Here is a 15,644-nt window from a genome sequence, read left to right on the forward strand (position 1 = left end):
CTGTACCACTGGGGCATCCATCTTCAGCCTACATGCCCATAGTATCCAGCAGACTTTTCCATGAAGCAGGAAATTTCAAAAACAGTTCTGCCTATATTGGAAGTTTGCCAGTCACTTTCTTCTGTATCCTGCAGAATGTCTAGCAGAGTCTTTCATGAAGCAGGAACCCTGAAAGATCATCTTACCTTTAAGCAAGTTTAGCAGTCACTTTCGGTGGGTCCTGCATGTCCAGTTCACATAGCATACCAGGCAAGAGCTTAAAATTGTATCAATAAACCAAAATTCATACCAATGTAAATCTCTAAAGCATATCTCCCTTTAAATGTAGACAAACATTTATAAACAACATTTGGGAATATGGACATAATTCTTCTCCAAACTGCTTCCTGCTGTTTATTGGGTGAAGTAAGTTTTTGAGGGGTGTTCAAAGAAACCTTTCAGGGGCTCTTGGTCCATCAAACCACATTAGCTTTGGAATGAATCCACAGGTTCTCATCCTCTGTGGAAACAAAAGAAGAACCTCTTTTCCAAAACAACATATCCTTAGACCCAAATTATGAAGTCAAGATATCATAATATACATGCTGGTTTAGCTTAGCAGCCCAATGAAATGTCTTTCTGTACTTAGCTCTTTAACAGTCAAAAAATTCAAAGAAAGCACAATAATATACATAACCCATATTTACGTGGCTTATTTGTTTTTACTCTATTACTTTTTAATATTTATTTTATTATCTTTGTTCTGTCTCTTTAAAGACAAGGAACATCAGTGGGGAGGGCAAGAGCTTTACTTACCTTTGTAACAACTCAAACATTAAAAGGAAATTAGGGCTCAGTCAGAGCCCTGGGATTCATCACCACCAACACCAAGAAGAAACAGAAAGCAGACTATACTTAAAAGGAAGTGAGGTTATCAGCAGAAGAGAAAGATGAGCTGAAGCCCAGATCCCAAGGGTCAGGTAGAGCAGCTTTACTCACTAGTTGTCAGTGTGAGGGCCAACCATGATAATCTAAGTCTGGGCAGAAAGGAAGTTCTCCTCCAACCATTATCACCTGGGATTCTGGCCATCGATAAATTTAAAAGGAGCCTAGAGTCTCAATAGTTTACCCTGAGACAATGCCTAACTCTCACCCAAGAGCAGCCCATTCAAAGGAAATTCCTGGCATTCCAAGCACTGCAGATAGAAACACCTGCCAGCACTTCACCAGGACACCCCTAGACAAATGTCAGCCAATCAGGGGTCCTGGACCTCAGAGACCCCTCACCCCCACCTTTACTACTATAAAAACCCAATTCTAATTGAGCTTGGGGCTCTCCAGATACTTCAATACTTTGGACTTGCGGAGAGACCAAGTTTGCAAACTTGATTAAAATCAAGGCTCTTTGCTTTTACATATGGGACTCAGTCTCCTTTGTTGGCTTTTGTGGGGATCCACAAATTTGGGCATAACAGTCAGACCACAACTCAAGGTCTAAAGTGTCAGGCACTACCGTTCAGATGCTGAATTCAAAGGGGTTTATATGTAAGCTGGGGACAGGTAGAGATGATCCTCCTGGTCGCAGGGAAGTCTTCATGGGGTGTGTTTCAATGCCATGTTTACTAAACAGATGCTAATGACAGATTTTTCACAACAGCAACAAATGCTATTCCACTATATCAAATCTCCCTTACTGAGGAAAAAATGACAATCACAACATTGATGGATTTGGATTACTTTTTCATGTTTTCTAGGGTGGGGGGTAAAGCCAGTATCCTCAGTTGGCTTCCTCTCCTTTCTCTTGTTCACTTTTATCTGACTTCATTTTCTTTACCTCTTCTCTGGCCTGATGTCCCCGGAAGACGGATTGGATTTTGAGAGCAGCAAACTCCTCCTTTTCTCTTTCTTCCTCAGTTAACTCCTCCTTCATTGAAAGAAGAGAAAGTGAGACATTTTTCCAGAATGCTGCCTCTTAGATGCCGTAGAAAGGAATGTATAGATTTAACCAATTTACAGATGCAACTATCTGAAGTCTGTTGCTTCCTGGGGGATTTTAAACATTGTCACACACTGTGTGTGAACCAAAGGCTAAATGCCAAAAGAGCAGACATTCAGCTTGCCACTCCTCAATATGTCTCAATACAGGATCATTGCCAACTTCTTTTCTCTTGTTTCCCAGCACCTATTTAATGTTTCCTGAGAAATAACCTTGTGTTTAGGGTGGGGAAGCAAGAATTATTGAAGTAAGTACTGTTCTGTGTTAACACCAGCATATGTGCTATTTTGAAGTAACTGTGATTATACAAGACTGATAAATGTTAATTCTAATTTCTAAATGTTTAGACAATTAAAACCACACATTTAGAGGTGAGCATCAAAGAGAAAGTCAATTTACTATTAGTAAATTGGGCTTATCAGAGTTGGTTAAACAGCAACATACAGTTTCTTCTTTTTCTTTTAAATTTAGGTATAATTTACAGATGGCAAAATTCATGGATCCTAAATGTAGAACTGAAAAAAAATATGGCCCTCAATATATCTTTTTTAAGCTACAGAAATGATAAGTACACATTTAAAAAATCCTCAAGTTATCACTTGTAGTACAAGTTGAAACATTTTCACCTCCTCAAATCTTGCTCCTAAAAAGTACCCTTTACAAGTAGGTTGTGTGTCTGTGTATTTGTGTATGTTTATACATCCTTATAAAATTTCTCTATCTGTGAGTCCATTTACATGAAGACACATTTGTTTTTCAGTTTAAAACAAGACCATGCTAATTAGAGTGCTCTACAGTTACTTTCCCCATGAAACAAGATATCTGGGCTCTTTCTTCTATGATATTATTTCATATATAATTTTGCTCAGTTTTAATGGGAGGGACATAGACATTGTGTTCCATTCAGCAGAAATTTATTATTTAGTCAACTATTGATGGACCTTTGAGCTATTCAAAGCTATTCACACTATTTCATATTTCAAGCTGAGTTAAGTTTAGCTCTTAAACTTTTAAATACAAATAGACAGGCATAAAATTCTTTGAGGTGATTCTCCAATACAGGCAAGTGAATTACTCTTAAGTTAAAAATCAATGGGACCATAACACAAACTTGTAGTAGTTTATAAAAGAGAATCTACAAGTAAGGAAATGGCTCTGCCTTTCTATATTCCCGGAATCCCTATTACATCTGATGCCACTGTTAGATCATTTAGATTGTAGTAGTATTATTCTAGATTAGTTAAATAATGTAAGGAAAGGTTGGTGAAAAGTCAAGGACCCCTGAGGCACATATTCATTTTAGGTATCAATATTGCTAACTGAGATACTAGGACATGAAACGGAACTCAAAGGTTTGAACTTTGAATTCTTTTTTTTTTTTTTTTTTTTTTTTTTTTTTTTGTTTTTCGAGACAGGGTTTCCCTGTAGTTTCTAGAGCCTGTCCTGGAGCTAGCTCTTGTAGACCAGGCTGGCCTCGAACTCAGAGATCCGCCTGCCTCTGCCTCCCGAGTGCTGGGATTAAAGGCGTGCGCCACCACCGCCCGGCCCTGAACTCTGAATTCTTTTATGCAAAACCTTGCTTTTCTTTTTCCTTTTTTTAAAAGATGGGGTTACATTATGCAGCCCTGTCCATCCTAGAACTAACCAGGCTGTAAGCCAGGCTGGCCTTGAACTCACAGAGATTAAAGGCATGCACCGTAGCCACCACCACCAGGCAAAGCCTGTTTTTTAATTAGTTTAGACTATGAAGAATACAGGTAATAATGTTCTGGTAAATGTTTAACTGGCTCTACAGGGAAATAATAGAACAAACAACATTGCCTTCCTAAGATACCACCAAAACTCTGGCTTGTAGTGTTTACCTTGGTCTCAATACTTTTAGTATTTTAAGTTATCAAAATGATGGGAGGCAGAGGCAGGCGGATCTCTGAGTTCGAGGCCAGCCTGGTCTACAAGAGCTAGTTCCAGGACAGGCTCTAGAAACTACAGGGAAACCCTGTCTCGAAAAACCAAAAAAAAAAAAATGATGTTTATTGCATTGTACACAATTATCTCCAAGTAATGGCGTTAGCACACCACCGAATAGAAATAGGTAGTCTCTTTGAGGGTGGATTTTCCTATGTATAGGTGGTTTGGACGTAGACTATCAAGGCAGGAAAGTATTTCTATAGAAGACCTTGCAGGAAGTATGAGTAAGACATACCGTGTAAGGCCATTTTATTTGGTGGTATGTAATTGTTTTCCTTTAGTTATCTCTAACCTTTGCCTTTGTGTGGTGGCAATGGCAACAAGTAGTGGAAAAATTCCCAAAGTAGAATATTAATATGAAAGATGAGAGGCAGCTCCAAGTTCATCTGTCTGCCTCTTCCATGGAAAGATTTTCTGATCTAGATTTTTAAAGGGAAGAATGCATTTATGAAAATAATCTGCCAGTTTATCACCAATGTTAATCATCTAGAAAGCATGATTTTAATTTCAAAAAGTGTGTTGATAAATATTTTGTGCACAACTTTAAACTCACGGATGCCATTTTGGATAGCAATACATAAGTAAATGAAAAATACTACATACAAAGGCCGTAACTGGTGTTTCTTCTTTAGCAGATGATTTGGCCATTTCTTCTTCACATTTCTCAGTTTGTTCTTGGTCCTAGAAAGAGACCAGAGGGCCACATAGGTACTGTTTTGAAGATAGAAAACTCTGGACCATACTGCATAAGAGAAACTTCAAGTTAAGGTATTGAGAAGCATTGGGGAATTAAAGATATATTATACATATTATATCTTTAATATATATTATATGTATATTTAAATAATAATTTGTCTTGGAAGAAAAGAAGTGAACAAAAACTCAAGGTATAAACCACCGTCTCACACTAAAAATTGATTCGGTTTGGTAATAAATCTTGAGGATAGTTAAAAAAAAAGTTTATAGTTTCTACAATAGTAATAAAATAAAAGTCATTGTATTCCATACTATGACTTTTTAATGACAATTATAAGTTAAAAACTAAGTCAGTATTATAGAAGAGAAGGGGATCTGGGAAGAGAAGGTAATAGAGGATGAATATGATCACCTTATGTGCATACATGAAAATGTTAGCCATTATTTTATGCAATTAACATACAATAATGTATTAAATCAAGGAAGTGAGTTTCACTTTGGAAAAAGATATGCATAAAGGAGGAGCCAGCTCAGTCTGTTCTGACATGACCAGTCCAGTCTTCTACCAAACAGAAGTACTGCTAACTCACTGCCTTCCGGAAGAGAGTCTAACATAGAACATGGAAAACTGAGGATAAATAAATAACCTAAAACCATAAAAACCCAAAATAAAAGAAACTCCTTGAATTTTCTATGTGACACAAGGACAACATTTTCAATATTACCTCTTTGATTTAAGTAAAAAAATATAAACGAACAAACCAAAAACTCATGTGTATAGATAATCGTGGTTAAACTACAAATAAAAGCAACAGATGCACACAAGCAGGTATAAATGGATAGAAATTCACTTCTGAATGAAAAGTAACAGCTTCTAAAAAAGTATTTTTGCAAATCTATTGAAGTACATAAAAGCCTAAACTTTGTCAATCTCTGACATCTCTGTCAGAGTAACAACTGAGAAAATGGTGTTTCTTCAGCTGTCTAGAGTAGTATTCTAAAAAAAATTATTGTCATTTGTTGTTGTTGCTGTTTCGAGACAGGGTTTCTCTGTGTAGCCCTGGCTGTCCTAGAACTAGCTCTGCAGACCAGGCTGGCCTCGAACTCAGAGATCTACCTGCCTCTGCGTCCTAAGATCAAAGGCATGCACGATCATATTTAATTAAAATTAGTCTTTTTGTAACATGCAAATGGAAAAGTTGGACTAACAGTGTTTTATTTTATGAAATATAATTTATGACTTATGATGCTCAATAAAGTTTAAAGAATAAGAGATGAGAGTAATTCTGTGATATCATGCTCTTTCTCCTATTGGTCATCTTTAAATTTATGCTAAGTATCAGTACTCAATCCAGATAGTTTAGAAGATTATCTCTCATTATAAAAAAAGTTTTATTAAGATATTAATAAAGCTTAACACACTTCTCAAAAGTTGGGGGAGACAATAGCCAAATCTGGTAGCTTCATAGGACTATACCTTGAATGCGTGGTTGTTATAGAAGCGGTCGTCTAGCTTAGCCCCCCATTCTGCTGGATCAAAGTTGGTTTCTAAATAACAAAAATATTTTTATATTTATTTTGTGTTCATTACAGTGAATCTAGAACAATACAGGAATACAGGTTTCTTGTTTCAAATCATAGGTTCTTTACTGATAGCTGAAAATCTTACTGGCATTGGACAGCCCAGTGCTGCAGGCATAAATAATTATTAAATATATGATGACTAGTTTAACACTGAATGATCCTTTAGGGGACATTTACTCACAAGAAAATGGTAAAGAAAGAACAAACACCAATATTCAAGTGAACAGACACCAAAAGCATGCATTAGCAACTGCATAAAAGCATACAAAATATGGTTAAAGGACCAGGGAGTCTGGAAAAGTGAAAGGGAGGGTTTTCAAATGAAACACACTATGGAGACAATTAACATAGACAAGAAATATTTCTATCCAAATATAATTTCCTTTAATTTTCTGTCATGAAGATTTTCAAAATCTCAAAGTAGGATATTCTGACAAGTCTCACGGTCACATTCCCTAGAGGCTTCAATGGCCAATGCATGGCTTATCATTTTATCTCTACATATTCTTCTGGTTATTTTCCGACCAACCCTAAACACTGTATTAATTCATCTATAAACATTTAAATTTGTAACTTTAAAATAGTTTTTAAAATATAAGCATGTACCATTACCATATCTGAAATATTAACAGTTCCTTACAATCATCCTGCATCTAGCCTACTATCCAAAATTGTCTGCAATGTCTAATATACTTAGGTATCTTGGTCATATCAGAGCCTCAAAATGGACACACACTACCTTTTGTTATGTCTTTTAAAGAATTTTTAGTGGAAAGTCCAACACCACCTTGTTTTTCTGTGCAATTTATTTGTTGATGAAGCTGGGCCAATTTTCCTTTGGAATTTTCCAGTGCAGTTATTTCTGACGACTCTACTGGGAATTTGAACAGGGTCATTTGCCCTTAATTCTCTGTAGGTTGGTAGTTAGAGTTGCAGGTTTCATCTGATTCAGATTTGATTGTTTTGGCAAGAATACTGATTGGTAGTGCTACTTAATCTCAGAAGATAAATCATAACTTTCTCTCTCTAACCTTTAATTTTTATGGGATCATGATGAGTGTTCCTAACTTGTTTAGGGGTACAAAATGATAATGTTCTAAATTAATCAGTACTTATTTTTGGATGGATTCAATAAAGAAAACAGGCAACCATTTGGTTACCCTGAAATATGGCTCTTACAAAAAAGGTTACAGGTTTGATTCCCTTACCAGCTCTCTAAATAACCAGCTGGCTCCTAGCACTTTCCTGGGCAGCCTGACAATGATGAATTCTGTGACTGATTTTAGTATTATGATCTCACAAATATTTAGTAACCTGGGTGAATTCTGGTCCATGGAGTTTTATTATTTTTTCTTAATTCTTTCTTTGTCCAAAATCTGGTTAGTGGTAGCTTATACAGGTGCTTGGATGCTCCTCAGATCTTTGCTAGCAACCCTAGAAATCATTAGGAGCTTATTTCCTGGGATGGAAAGATGGCCAGCCTAGTCTTACATATTTATCCCATGTGTATAGAACTGCAAGTCTGACTCATGGGAATTGGTATTCAGGGATAATAATATAGAGGATAGATGTCCACCATTTGGTTAGTCATGATTTTGAGGTTTCAAAATCTACCAGAAATGACTTCCATTAAAAAAACACATTTTAAAATAGTGCATACATGCATGTGAGTGCATTCTCTGTATATGTATGGGCACGGACATGCTATGGCACATGGTTGGAAGTCAGATGGCAAATTTCAGGAGTCTGCCTGGTCTTTCCACAATGTGGGTCTTGGAAGTTGAACTCTAGTCTTCTGGCTTTTCACCAGGTGCCTTCACTCTCTGAGCTGCTTCCATTTTAAAAGAGAAAAGACCACATTGCTATTTCTAAATTCAAGATTACATGGTTTTATCAAACTATCTATAAAATTATATTTTCTTACACTCCAAATTTTATTCCCAATAAGACTAGCATACTTGCTTGATTTATTCTTTAATATACAGGTCAAAGTTTCTGGAATAACTCTACATATTAGTCAGCTTTTATCACTGTCACAAATACCTGTGATAACTTAAAAAAGGTAAGGTCTACGTTGGTTCACAATTTGAGATATTAGTTAAAGACTGTTTTGCCAGCACAAAAATTTAAAAAAACAAAACAAAACACCTAATATGTATATTTGGGTTGTTTTCATAATGCTATAATGAAAAGTGCAGAGGTTCAACTTCTGGGCTACAGGTTAAATAAATATGGAATTTTGGCAGATATTGCAAAATTACTTTCCTTTAGATTTTATATTACATATTTAGTAGGAATGGGTATGAGGGCTTATTTCTCTCAGCTGCATCTACAAACCATACTGTCAAACTCTTGACTCTCTGACAGTATGATGCAGGAGTACCTGATGGCAGTTCAGTGTAATTTCTTCTATTTTTCTTTATGTGTGTGTGTGCCTGTGGAAACAAAGAGGAAGTCAGATTCTCTGGAATTGTAGTAACAGGCAGTTGTGAGCCTCCAGAAGTGGGTACTGGTATCTGAACTTGGGTCCTCTGCAAAAGCAGTAAGTGCTCTTTACCCCTAAACCATCTCTCCACCCCTAGCTGAGTGACATTTTGATTTGAATTGCTATTATGGGCCAGTCTGACTACATTTTCATGTTAAGGGCTATCTGTGTTTACCCTCTGTGTGAACTGTTTGTTGGTATCTCCTGGTACCCTTATGTTACAACACAATATTTTGACAAGCTCTTTATTAGGTTTACTAACTTACTAGTATGCAAACTGCAAGCATTTTTTCTCAGTTTGCTATTTGCGCTTCTGTTTTCTTCATGGTGCTTTGCCACATACAAGTTTGCTTTTTACGTTGTCAATTCTGTCAATCTGTTCCCCTATTGTATTTGGATTTGAAGCAACGAAGGCAACTTAGCAAGCAAAATGTTTTCTCCTAGCATCTAAACGGTTTCTTTTTCATGTTTAAATTTGGAGTCAGGTTATGATTTATCTGGATGTATGCCATAAAGAATTGATGCTATTTTGTTTATCCATTTTTTATCTCACTATCATTTAAGAAGTTCGTTTCCCCTACTGATTGGAGAGACCACTTACACTGTATATTAACAGGTTTCCCATCACAAAAAATGGAGAGTAGGAACCATCTGTGAAAAATGGTGGCAAGGGATTCCTGCAATGTGGAGACTGGACGAGAACCACAATCATTTATTTTGCCTTTGCTTGGGAAGGCTAAATTCTTATACTGTGTCAGTTGGAAATTCATGTGTAGTTGATAGAGGTGGAAGTGGGTGTGGTGGTTAAATTTTTTCAAAGGTTTTAGTCATTTGTTTATCAGAGAGCTTGCATTCAGAGGCCGTTCGTCATCAATTGTTTTTACTACTGTGACCTGGTAACAATGACTCAAATATGATTTTAGTGGTATGTTCCTGAGTTCTAAAGTTAAACAAATGACCAAAGATTTTTACTGCATGAATTTGCAAAATTACTGTTATAATAACAAAATTCATGTTCATAAACTACTTGTAATCAAACATGTTTAATAGCCTTTCCCCACTAATGTTGCAGGCTGTGCACCCTGACTAGATATGGGACAGATTGGCAGTAATCAGGAAATTGGTGAAATTTTGAGTTCTTCAAAGGTAGGATCATAAGGGGCAGGGGAGGAGCTGTTTGTGTGTATGGGAGTTTTGATTCTTGCTTTGCTCTGGGTTTCTTCTCTTTGTAAAATGATTTACAAAAGAACGTCTGTGTGTTTGGGGCTATTTCTAGTCTCCTTTGCCCAAAGTAATGATAATAAAGCTTATATAACAGGATTGTTTCAGGCAAAGAACAGGTTTTCAGTACAAAGTTACAATTGTAATGGTCCTCTTTGACCACTGGGCCAGACCTTCATAGTCATGAATCTTCAAGGCTGGGATCTCAAGATTGTCTTTATGAAAGGGAATGTAGGAACTTCACTTTGGCTTGAAATCAAAAAGTTACTATTAGCATGGACCCTTGTCTCTATGTTGGATGGGACCTGGAGAGCATACAGAATGTAAATTACCTTCCCCAACTGGCAATCCACTTGCCAAAGCAGTTTGTTTCTCTGTCTTTGTTCAAGAACAGTTTCATATACCCCAGAAAAAGCCAATTTACTTAATCTAAAGAGTGTTGAAATATTTTTATAACACTTATAATACTTTCAAATGAGAGGAGTCAAAATTTAAAGAAAGCCACAAATTATCCTCTCAGGAAGAACAGACAGTCAGCTAACAGAGATGCACAGGAACAGGCCCACCTCTTTCAACACCCTGTGTGTGAGAGATGCAGCGAGAGCGGCCTGGGGAGTGGACCGGTACACACTGTTTCAAACAGCAAGAACCTGTCTCATCGAGGTTTTCTGCACAATGAACACGATTTTAAGTTTCTGTTGTTGTTATTGTTCTCTTTTTTGTGTATGTATATGTTTTTGTGTTCCCATGTGTGTGGGTACGTGTGTGTGTGTGTGTGTGTGTATTGAGGGTGTGTGAACGTGTGTTTGCAAATGTATGGAGATCACAGGCTGAAGACAGGTATGTTCTTCAATTGTAAGTTTTACCATAACAGAATGCTTAGTTTATTTAAAAATTTCTATTTTTTTTTTTAAAAAGAGCTTACTCTCTCTTTTTTCTAGAAGGTTTTCAAAATACGCTGCGGCAAAAGCTGGTATGTTCTCCGGTTGCTCCCTCAGAATCTCCCGTGTCAGTCCTTCAAGAAGATTTCCAAATCCTTGTGGAATTCGGTAGTGGGTGTTGGAGAAAGGAATCGACATCTCCTTGGAAAGAATTGCCTATGGTACCTGAAGATTTAGTTAAAAGTATCTAATTTTAATGTGTCTAATTTAAAGTACATCATCACAGCTACAACAAACCAACTCACAATCACAACTCAAACTATTTCACAGACACACATATTTTGGACTTTAAAAAGAAAAGTTCATACAATCCAGGCCTGGTGGTGAACTACCTCAGTAGGTAAAGACAGCCTGGAATGAAATCCCTACAATCCACATTGTGGAAGGCGAGAACTGACTCCCACAAACTGTTCTCCGAGTTCCATAGGTGGGCTGTGTCCCCAGGGTTGCACCCATACAGACATCCACACTCAATAAATGAAAACAAAATTCAACCCTCTAAGCCTACCCATTTCTTTTGGAGTTTTTAACTCTATCACGAATCATTGGATTTTTGTTTTGTTTTTCCTTTTGAGATAAGGTGTCTCTACATAGCCCTGGCTGTCCTGTCTCCCAGTGGCGGGATTAAAGGCATGTCACACCACAGCCCGAGAATTATAGTATTATAAATGCAGAGCCACTACTTTAGACAAATCATTCTTTTTAAAGTTAGAGAGCCATAGTTTTCCCTAGATATTAAGTACTTTGTCTTCCTGTCCTTAAAAGGTGAGGTTGCTTTTGCTAGCCGGCAATATTTAAGAGAGAGTGGTTGCTGGGAAGCTCATATAGTCCCGTTTACATTGCTAAGAAGAAATTGTTTAAAGTTTAAAATTAAGAAACAAACTGGTCAGCTGGGGGCGGGAGAGCACCCCTCTGATCCCAGCAATTGGGAGACAGGTGGGCAAATCTCCGAGTTTGAGGCCAGTCTAATTTACAAAGCGAGTCCCAGGACAGTCAGGGTTACACAAAGAAACCCTGTTTCGGGGGGGGGAGGACCCAAAAAGCAAACAACCCCCCCCCCAAATTAGCCTTGGTTCTAGATATTATAATTTGTTGAATAAAATTTCACTTTCTTTTTCAGCCCCCACTTCTGAAGCATGGCCTATAAAGTCTTCAAGCACCTTTGTATTTTCTAGGTAGGGCTGAGAAAGAGAGGTCGTGGCTTTGGAAGCCAGCCTTTGAAGTTTGGTCAAGTCTTATTTCCTGTGTTTGCCTGGCCTTCTATTTTGTAATTCAATGGCTGGTGCCTGAAAGGTGGCTGACGAAGAGAGGGCTGGGTCACTGAGTAAAGACTGCTTCGGGATCGGGTTCATTACCCTGAGAGGCACAAAGGGGCTGGGAGGGGTCCAGGCGGGAGGACTTGAGGTTTAACGAGGCCTAACCTGTGGAGAGTCTTCCTTCTCGCTTGTGGGCGGGAACGGGAGATTAAATACCGAATCTTTGAGGGCTGTGAAAAGCCCTGAACCGGGCGGGGAAGCGCGGGCGGTAGAGGGGGAAGACGGGTCAAACCGTGGGCGGGACGTCGACGACCTAACGTTCCAGATTCTCCAAGAAAGGGCTTTCCGGGCTCCCTATCCGCTCCAGGGGTTGCGGGAGTGTCGGGGATGCCAAGAGACTAGGCCACACGACGGGAAAGGCGAGGCCTCCACGTTGGAGAGGGAATGGGGGGGAAACTGCCTCACCTCTTCTTTCTCTTCAAGCTGGTGCGGATGGTTCCAGTTGTTTTATCTCGTTGCTGGGTAACCGTTTTTTGTTTTTTTTTTGTTTTTTTTTTTTTTAAAAACTACGGCGGCCGGGAAGGAGAGGGGCGGCTTCGTGCCGAGGATGGTTTCGCGTACTGAAGACTCGAGGGTGGAGCCCGCTATTTGGCCCCGCCCAGGCCCTGCCCACCACACAGAGATCACGCCCCCGTCCCCGCCCTTGCCTAGGGGCTCTTCCTGAGTCCAGCGCGTTGACACGGATTTCCGCAAGCATGGTTGCCCTGGGGTCTGTGTATGGCCTGCTGCTGCTCTTAATCGTTCGAGCCAGCAGAAGTGCAGGTGAGGTGACAGGACTCTGCGGGACCCTTCCCTTTCAGATCCTCTGCAGGATCTTGGCCCTCCTTCCCTCTCAAGGTCTGGTATGAGTCAGAACTGGTCTTTTCCTACCTAGGCCTGGCAGTGAAGGTGAAGGTCCTGCTGGGCCGTCAGCTGCCTTTATCCCCACCCACCCACGGTCCTTCACTTAAAGCATAGGGGGCAAAGGGACACTTCGGTTTATCAAGTTGGGGAGGCTCCTGTGTGCCCAGACCGAAGCCTTCAGGAGAGCTCTGAGAGAAGGGGGCGAAGCTAGTTAGATAATATTTGGAAACAGGTGACTGAGTCATCCGAAATACTTCAGCTCCTGCCCCCACAGTGGTACCCTTGGGGAGGGCTTCTATCGGAATGGGTGCCTTGAGGGAATTAAATTTTACTAGTTTAAGTGGTTATTAGGGCTAAGAAATGCAACCCCCTCACTAGCGCAGAATAATTTAAGGTTCAGCTCTGAATTTTGGTGCAGCTTAGAGAGATTGGTGGAGGGAGAAGGCTCATCACCCTGGGGAGGAGGCTAACTCACATTGGTCATTCTGCAGGGCAGAGCTTGTCATCTGACTAACCCAGACTGGACATTGCCTCTCATCATGGAGTTGCCTGATGATAGGAATCTGTCTCAAAGTAAATCTTTGAGACTCTTCACTCAAAGTAAAGTGATAGTTAACGCTGGATCCACCCACCCTTTTTCTTATTTGGATCATTTTAAGAGTGGCCCCAAACACTGTCAATAAATGAAATTTGGGGGGTTGGGATTATAGCTCAGCGGCAGAGCTCTTGGCTAGAATGCTAGGAATTTGAACTTCCTTCACCACAGTAAATAAAAGAAATGAAGGTTGAAGTGAGAAGAAAAGGCTTGAGACTGTGTTCTACCTAAGCACAAGACAGACCCAGCCCACCGATGGCCTTTCAGAGTTTCAAAGCTCATGCACTGTAGTTAGTGGTCTTTCCTATTTCTTGTTTCTCTCATGATCTTGGGAACCTATCAGAGGAGGTGGGGAGAAGGTAAAGACAGTGGAGTTTTCCTCTTATTTTTCTTAAGGTCTATCACATTTAATATCACTGTTTTATTTCCTTTGGGTCATATTACATGACCTTGGTTGCTCTTGCCATTCATTGGTGCTCTAGAGTTCTCTCCCTTCTTCCTGGCATATCTTAACGTCTTTCCTTTAACTCTCTCCTTTTGCTCATGTTTATAATGTAACAAAAAGTTACACTTCACAATGAGGGTCCCTATGAACTCACCACTCAGTTTGAGAGCTGTGGTTTTTCCTGAGACTGCCAGGGTACTCCTCATTAGTACCTCTGCTGGGTTCTCATTAGAGGAAACGGCTGTCCGAAAACTTTTGCTAGTCTACTTGTAATGATTGCTTCTTCCCCACAGCTCCTGTTCTTATTTTCCACTTCAGTTCCCAAATGAAGAGAGAAATCCAGCACCTTTAAAAAAAATTCATTTTGACTCTGCCTGGTTGTTTGAGATGCGTGAGCCTTTTCTGTCTGTTTCTGGTCCTCAGTATTTTTCACATCTGTTCAGCTTAGAATGTGAACTTTGTAAGGGTAGAATATATAATTTTTCTTTACACTATCATCACGATCTAACTGAAGCAAAAAGGAAATTATTCCTTCAGAATTAGATGACATGGATTCTAATTCTGTCATAAACTACCTTCTGAGGCCAGTCAAGGAAATGATTGTCTCCAGTATCTTCAGCACTCCGTTACATGCGTAACTTCCTAGTAGGTTGCAAAATCCCCCCTCCACCGTTATAGCCTCAGTGTGTAGAATAGTGCCTGGCACACAGTAGGTATCAAGAGATATTTGTTGACTTCACAGCTGTTCTAACTTTTCTTAAAAATCGCTTAATCTATTTGTGTCCTAGTCCCTCGATGGGTAATATGTTTATATCTCTTGATCAGTAAGTAACACAATTATACTATTATTATGAAGATATTTTCCACCTCTAAAATTCTTTTGCTCATCCCAAAGCCATTTGCAAAGACATTCTATAAATGCGTGTTGGCAAACACAGACTGGCTTGAAAAGGCATTTCCATCCTGTGGACAGACTACTGGCTGCATACTCCAGTGCGCAAGCAACATTTTCTTCACTCAGTCCCTCTAACTCCAGCCCTCTCTCTACTTAGTTCTTATTTATGCCTTTGCTTTTCAGCTTTTGTTCTGTAGCCACCGAGACAGGGCCCTCCCACACATATGCCTCCCGGTTTCCCCAGCAGGCCGCCAGCCTGCTTATGCAATTCTGGGATGTTGTGGTTCTAGAGTGTTTTGCTCATGGTACACGCATCGTGAGCTTGTTAAACCTTCTGGATGATCTTTGATTGTCATGGAGGCTTCGTGATCAAATGAACTCCTGAGTGAGAAAGAGAGCTGAGGATTTTTAGGGACTTGTCTGGTATTCTAAAAGCAGTATAAATAGGCCACCAAGCTTGCGAGGAGACCCCGTTAGCTCTACTGTCCTGTTAAGTATAGCCTAAGGGGCCTGCCATCTTTTGTAGCTTCCAGGGAGGAGAATGTCAGCTTTGTTTGTTAGTTCTAATTCTCTTTTCTGCCTATCATGCTTATAAAAAAATAAACCTTAATTTTGTAAATTATTTTCTTTGGAGGATTTAAAAAACAATCTTTTCTGTTCAGACAAATTGGGATGTAAGT

The 15,644-nt window shown here is 39.3% G+C and overlaps 2 protein-coding genes across 4 annotated transcripts in view; one reads left to right on the forward strand and one right to left on the reverse strand.

Annotated features, from left to right (window-relative positions):
• Positions 1–1,702: 1,702 nt before the first annotated feature.
• Spa17 (sperm autoantigenic protein 17) lies at positions 1,703–12,669 on the reverse strand. 3 transcript variants are annotated; one of them, XM_038324108.1, is made up of 5 exons: positions 12,592–12,669; positions 10,855–11,035; positions 6,117–6,187; positions 4,547–4,624; positions 1,703–1,903 (listed from the first exon to the last, which is right to left on the reverse strand). In XM_038324108.1, exons 2-5 carry the CDS (start codon positions 11,006–11,008, stop codon positions 1,757–1,759), a joined length of 450 nt encoding a protein of 149 aa, XP_038180036.1. In that variant the 5' UTR covers positions 11,009–11,035; positions 12,592–12,669; the 3' UTR covers positions 1,703–1,756. The 3 variants fall into 3 exon arrangements, with proteins under 3 accessions (XP_038180036.1, XP_038180038.1, XP_038180037.1); XM_038324110.1 differs by lacking the exon at positions 12,592–12,669 and adding an exon at positions 12,292–12,379; XM_038324109.1 differs by lacking the exon at positions 12,592–12,669 and adding an exon at positions 12,226–12,330.
• A 150-nt stretch (positions 12,670–12,819) lies between these two features.
• The window catches only part of Siae (sialic acid acetylesterase), a 38,131-nt gene continuing 35,306 nt past the window's right edge, over positions 12,820–15,644 (forward strand). Inside the window, exon 1 of the mRNA XM_038323689.2 lies at positions 12,820–12,948. Coding sequence (XP_038179617.1) covers positions 12,882–12,948 — 67 coding nt within the window. The 5' untranslated portion in view covers positions 12,820–12,881. The remainder of the gene's footprint in view (positions 12,949–15,644) is intronic.

This window comes from Arvicola amphibius, chromosome 3 (genome assembly GCF_903992535.2).
Source record: "Arvicola amphibius chromosome 3, mArvAmp1.2, whole genome shotgun sequence".
Classification (NCBI taxonomy): domain Eukaryota; kingdom Metazoa; phylum Chordata; class Mammalia; order Rodentia; family Cricetidae; genus Arvicola; species Arvicola amphibius.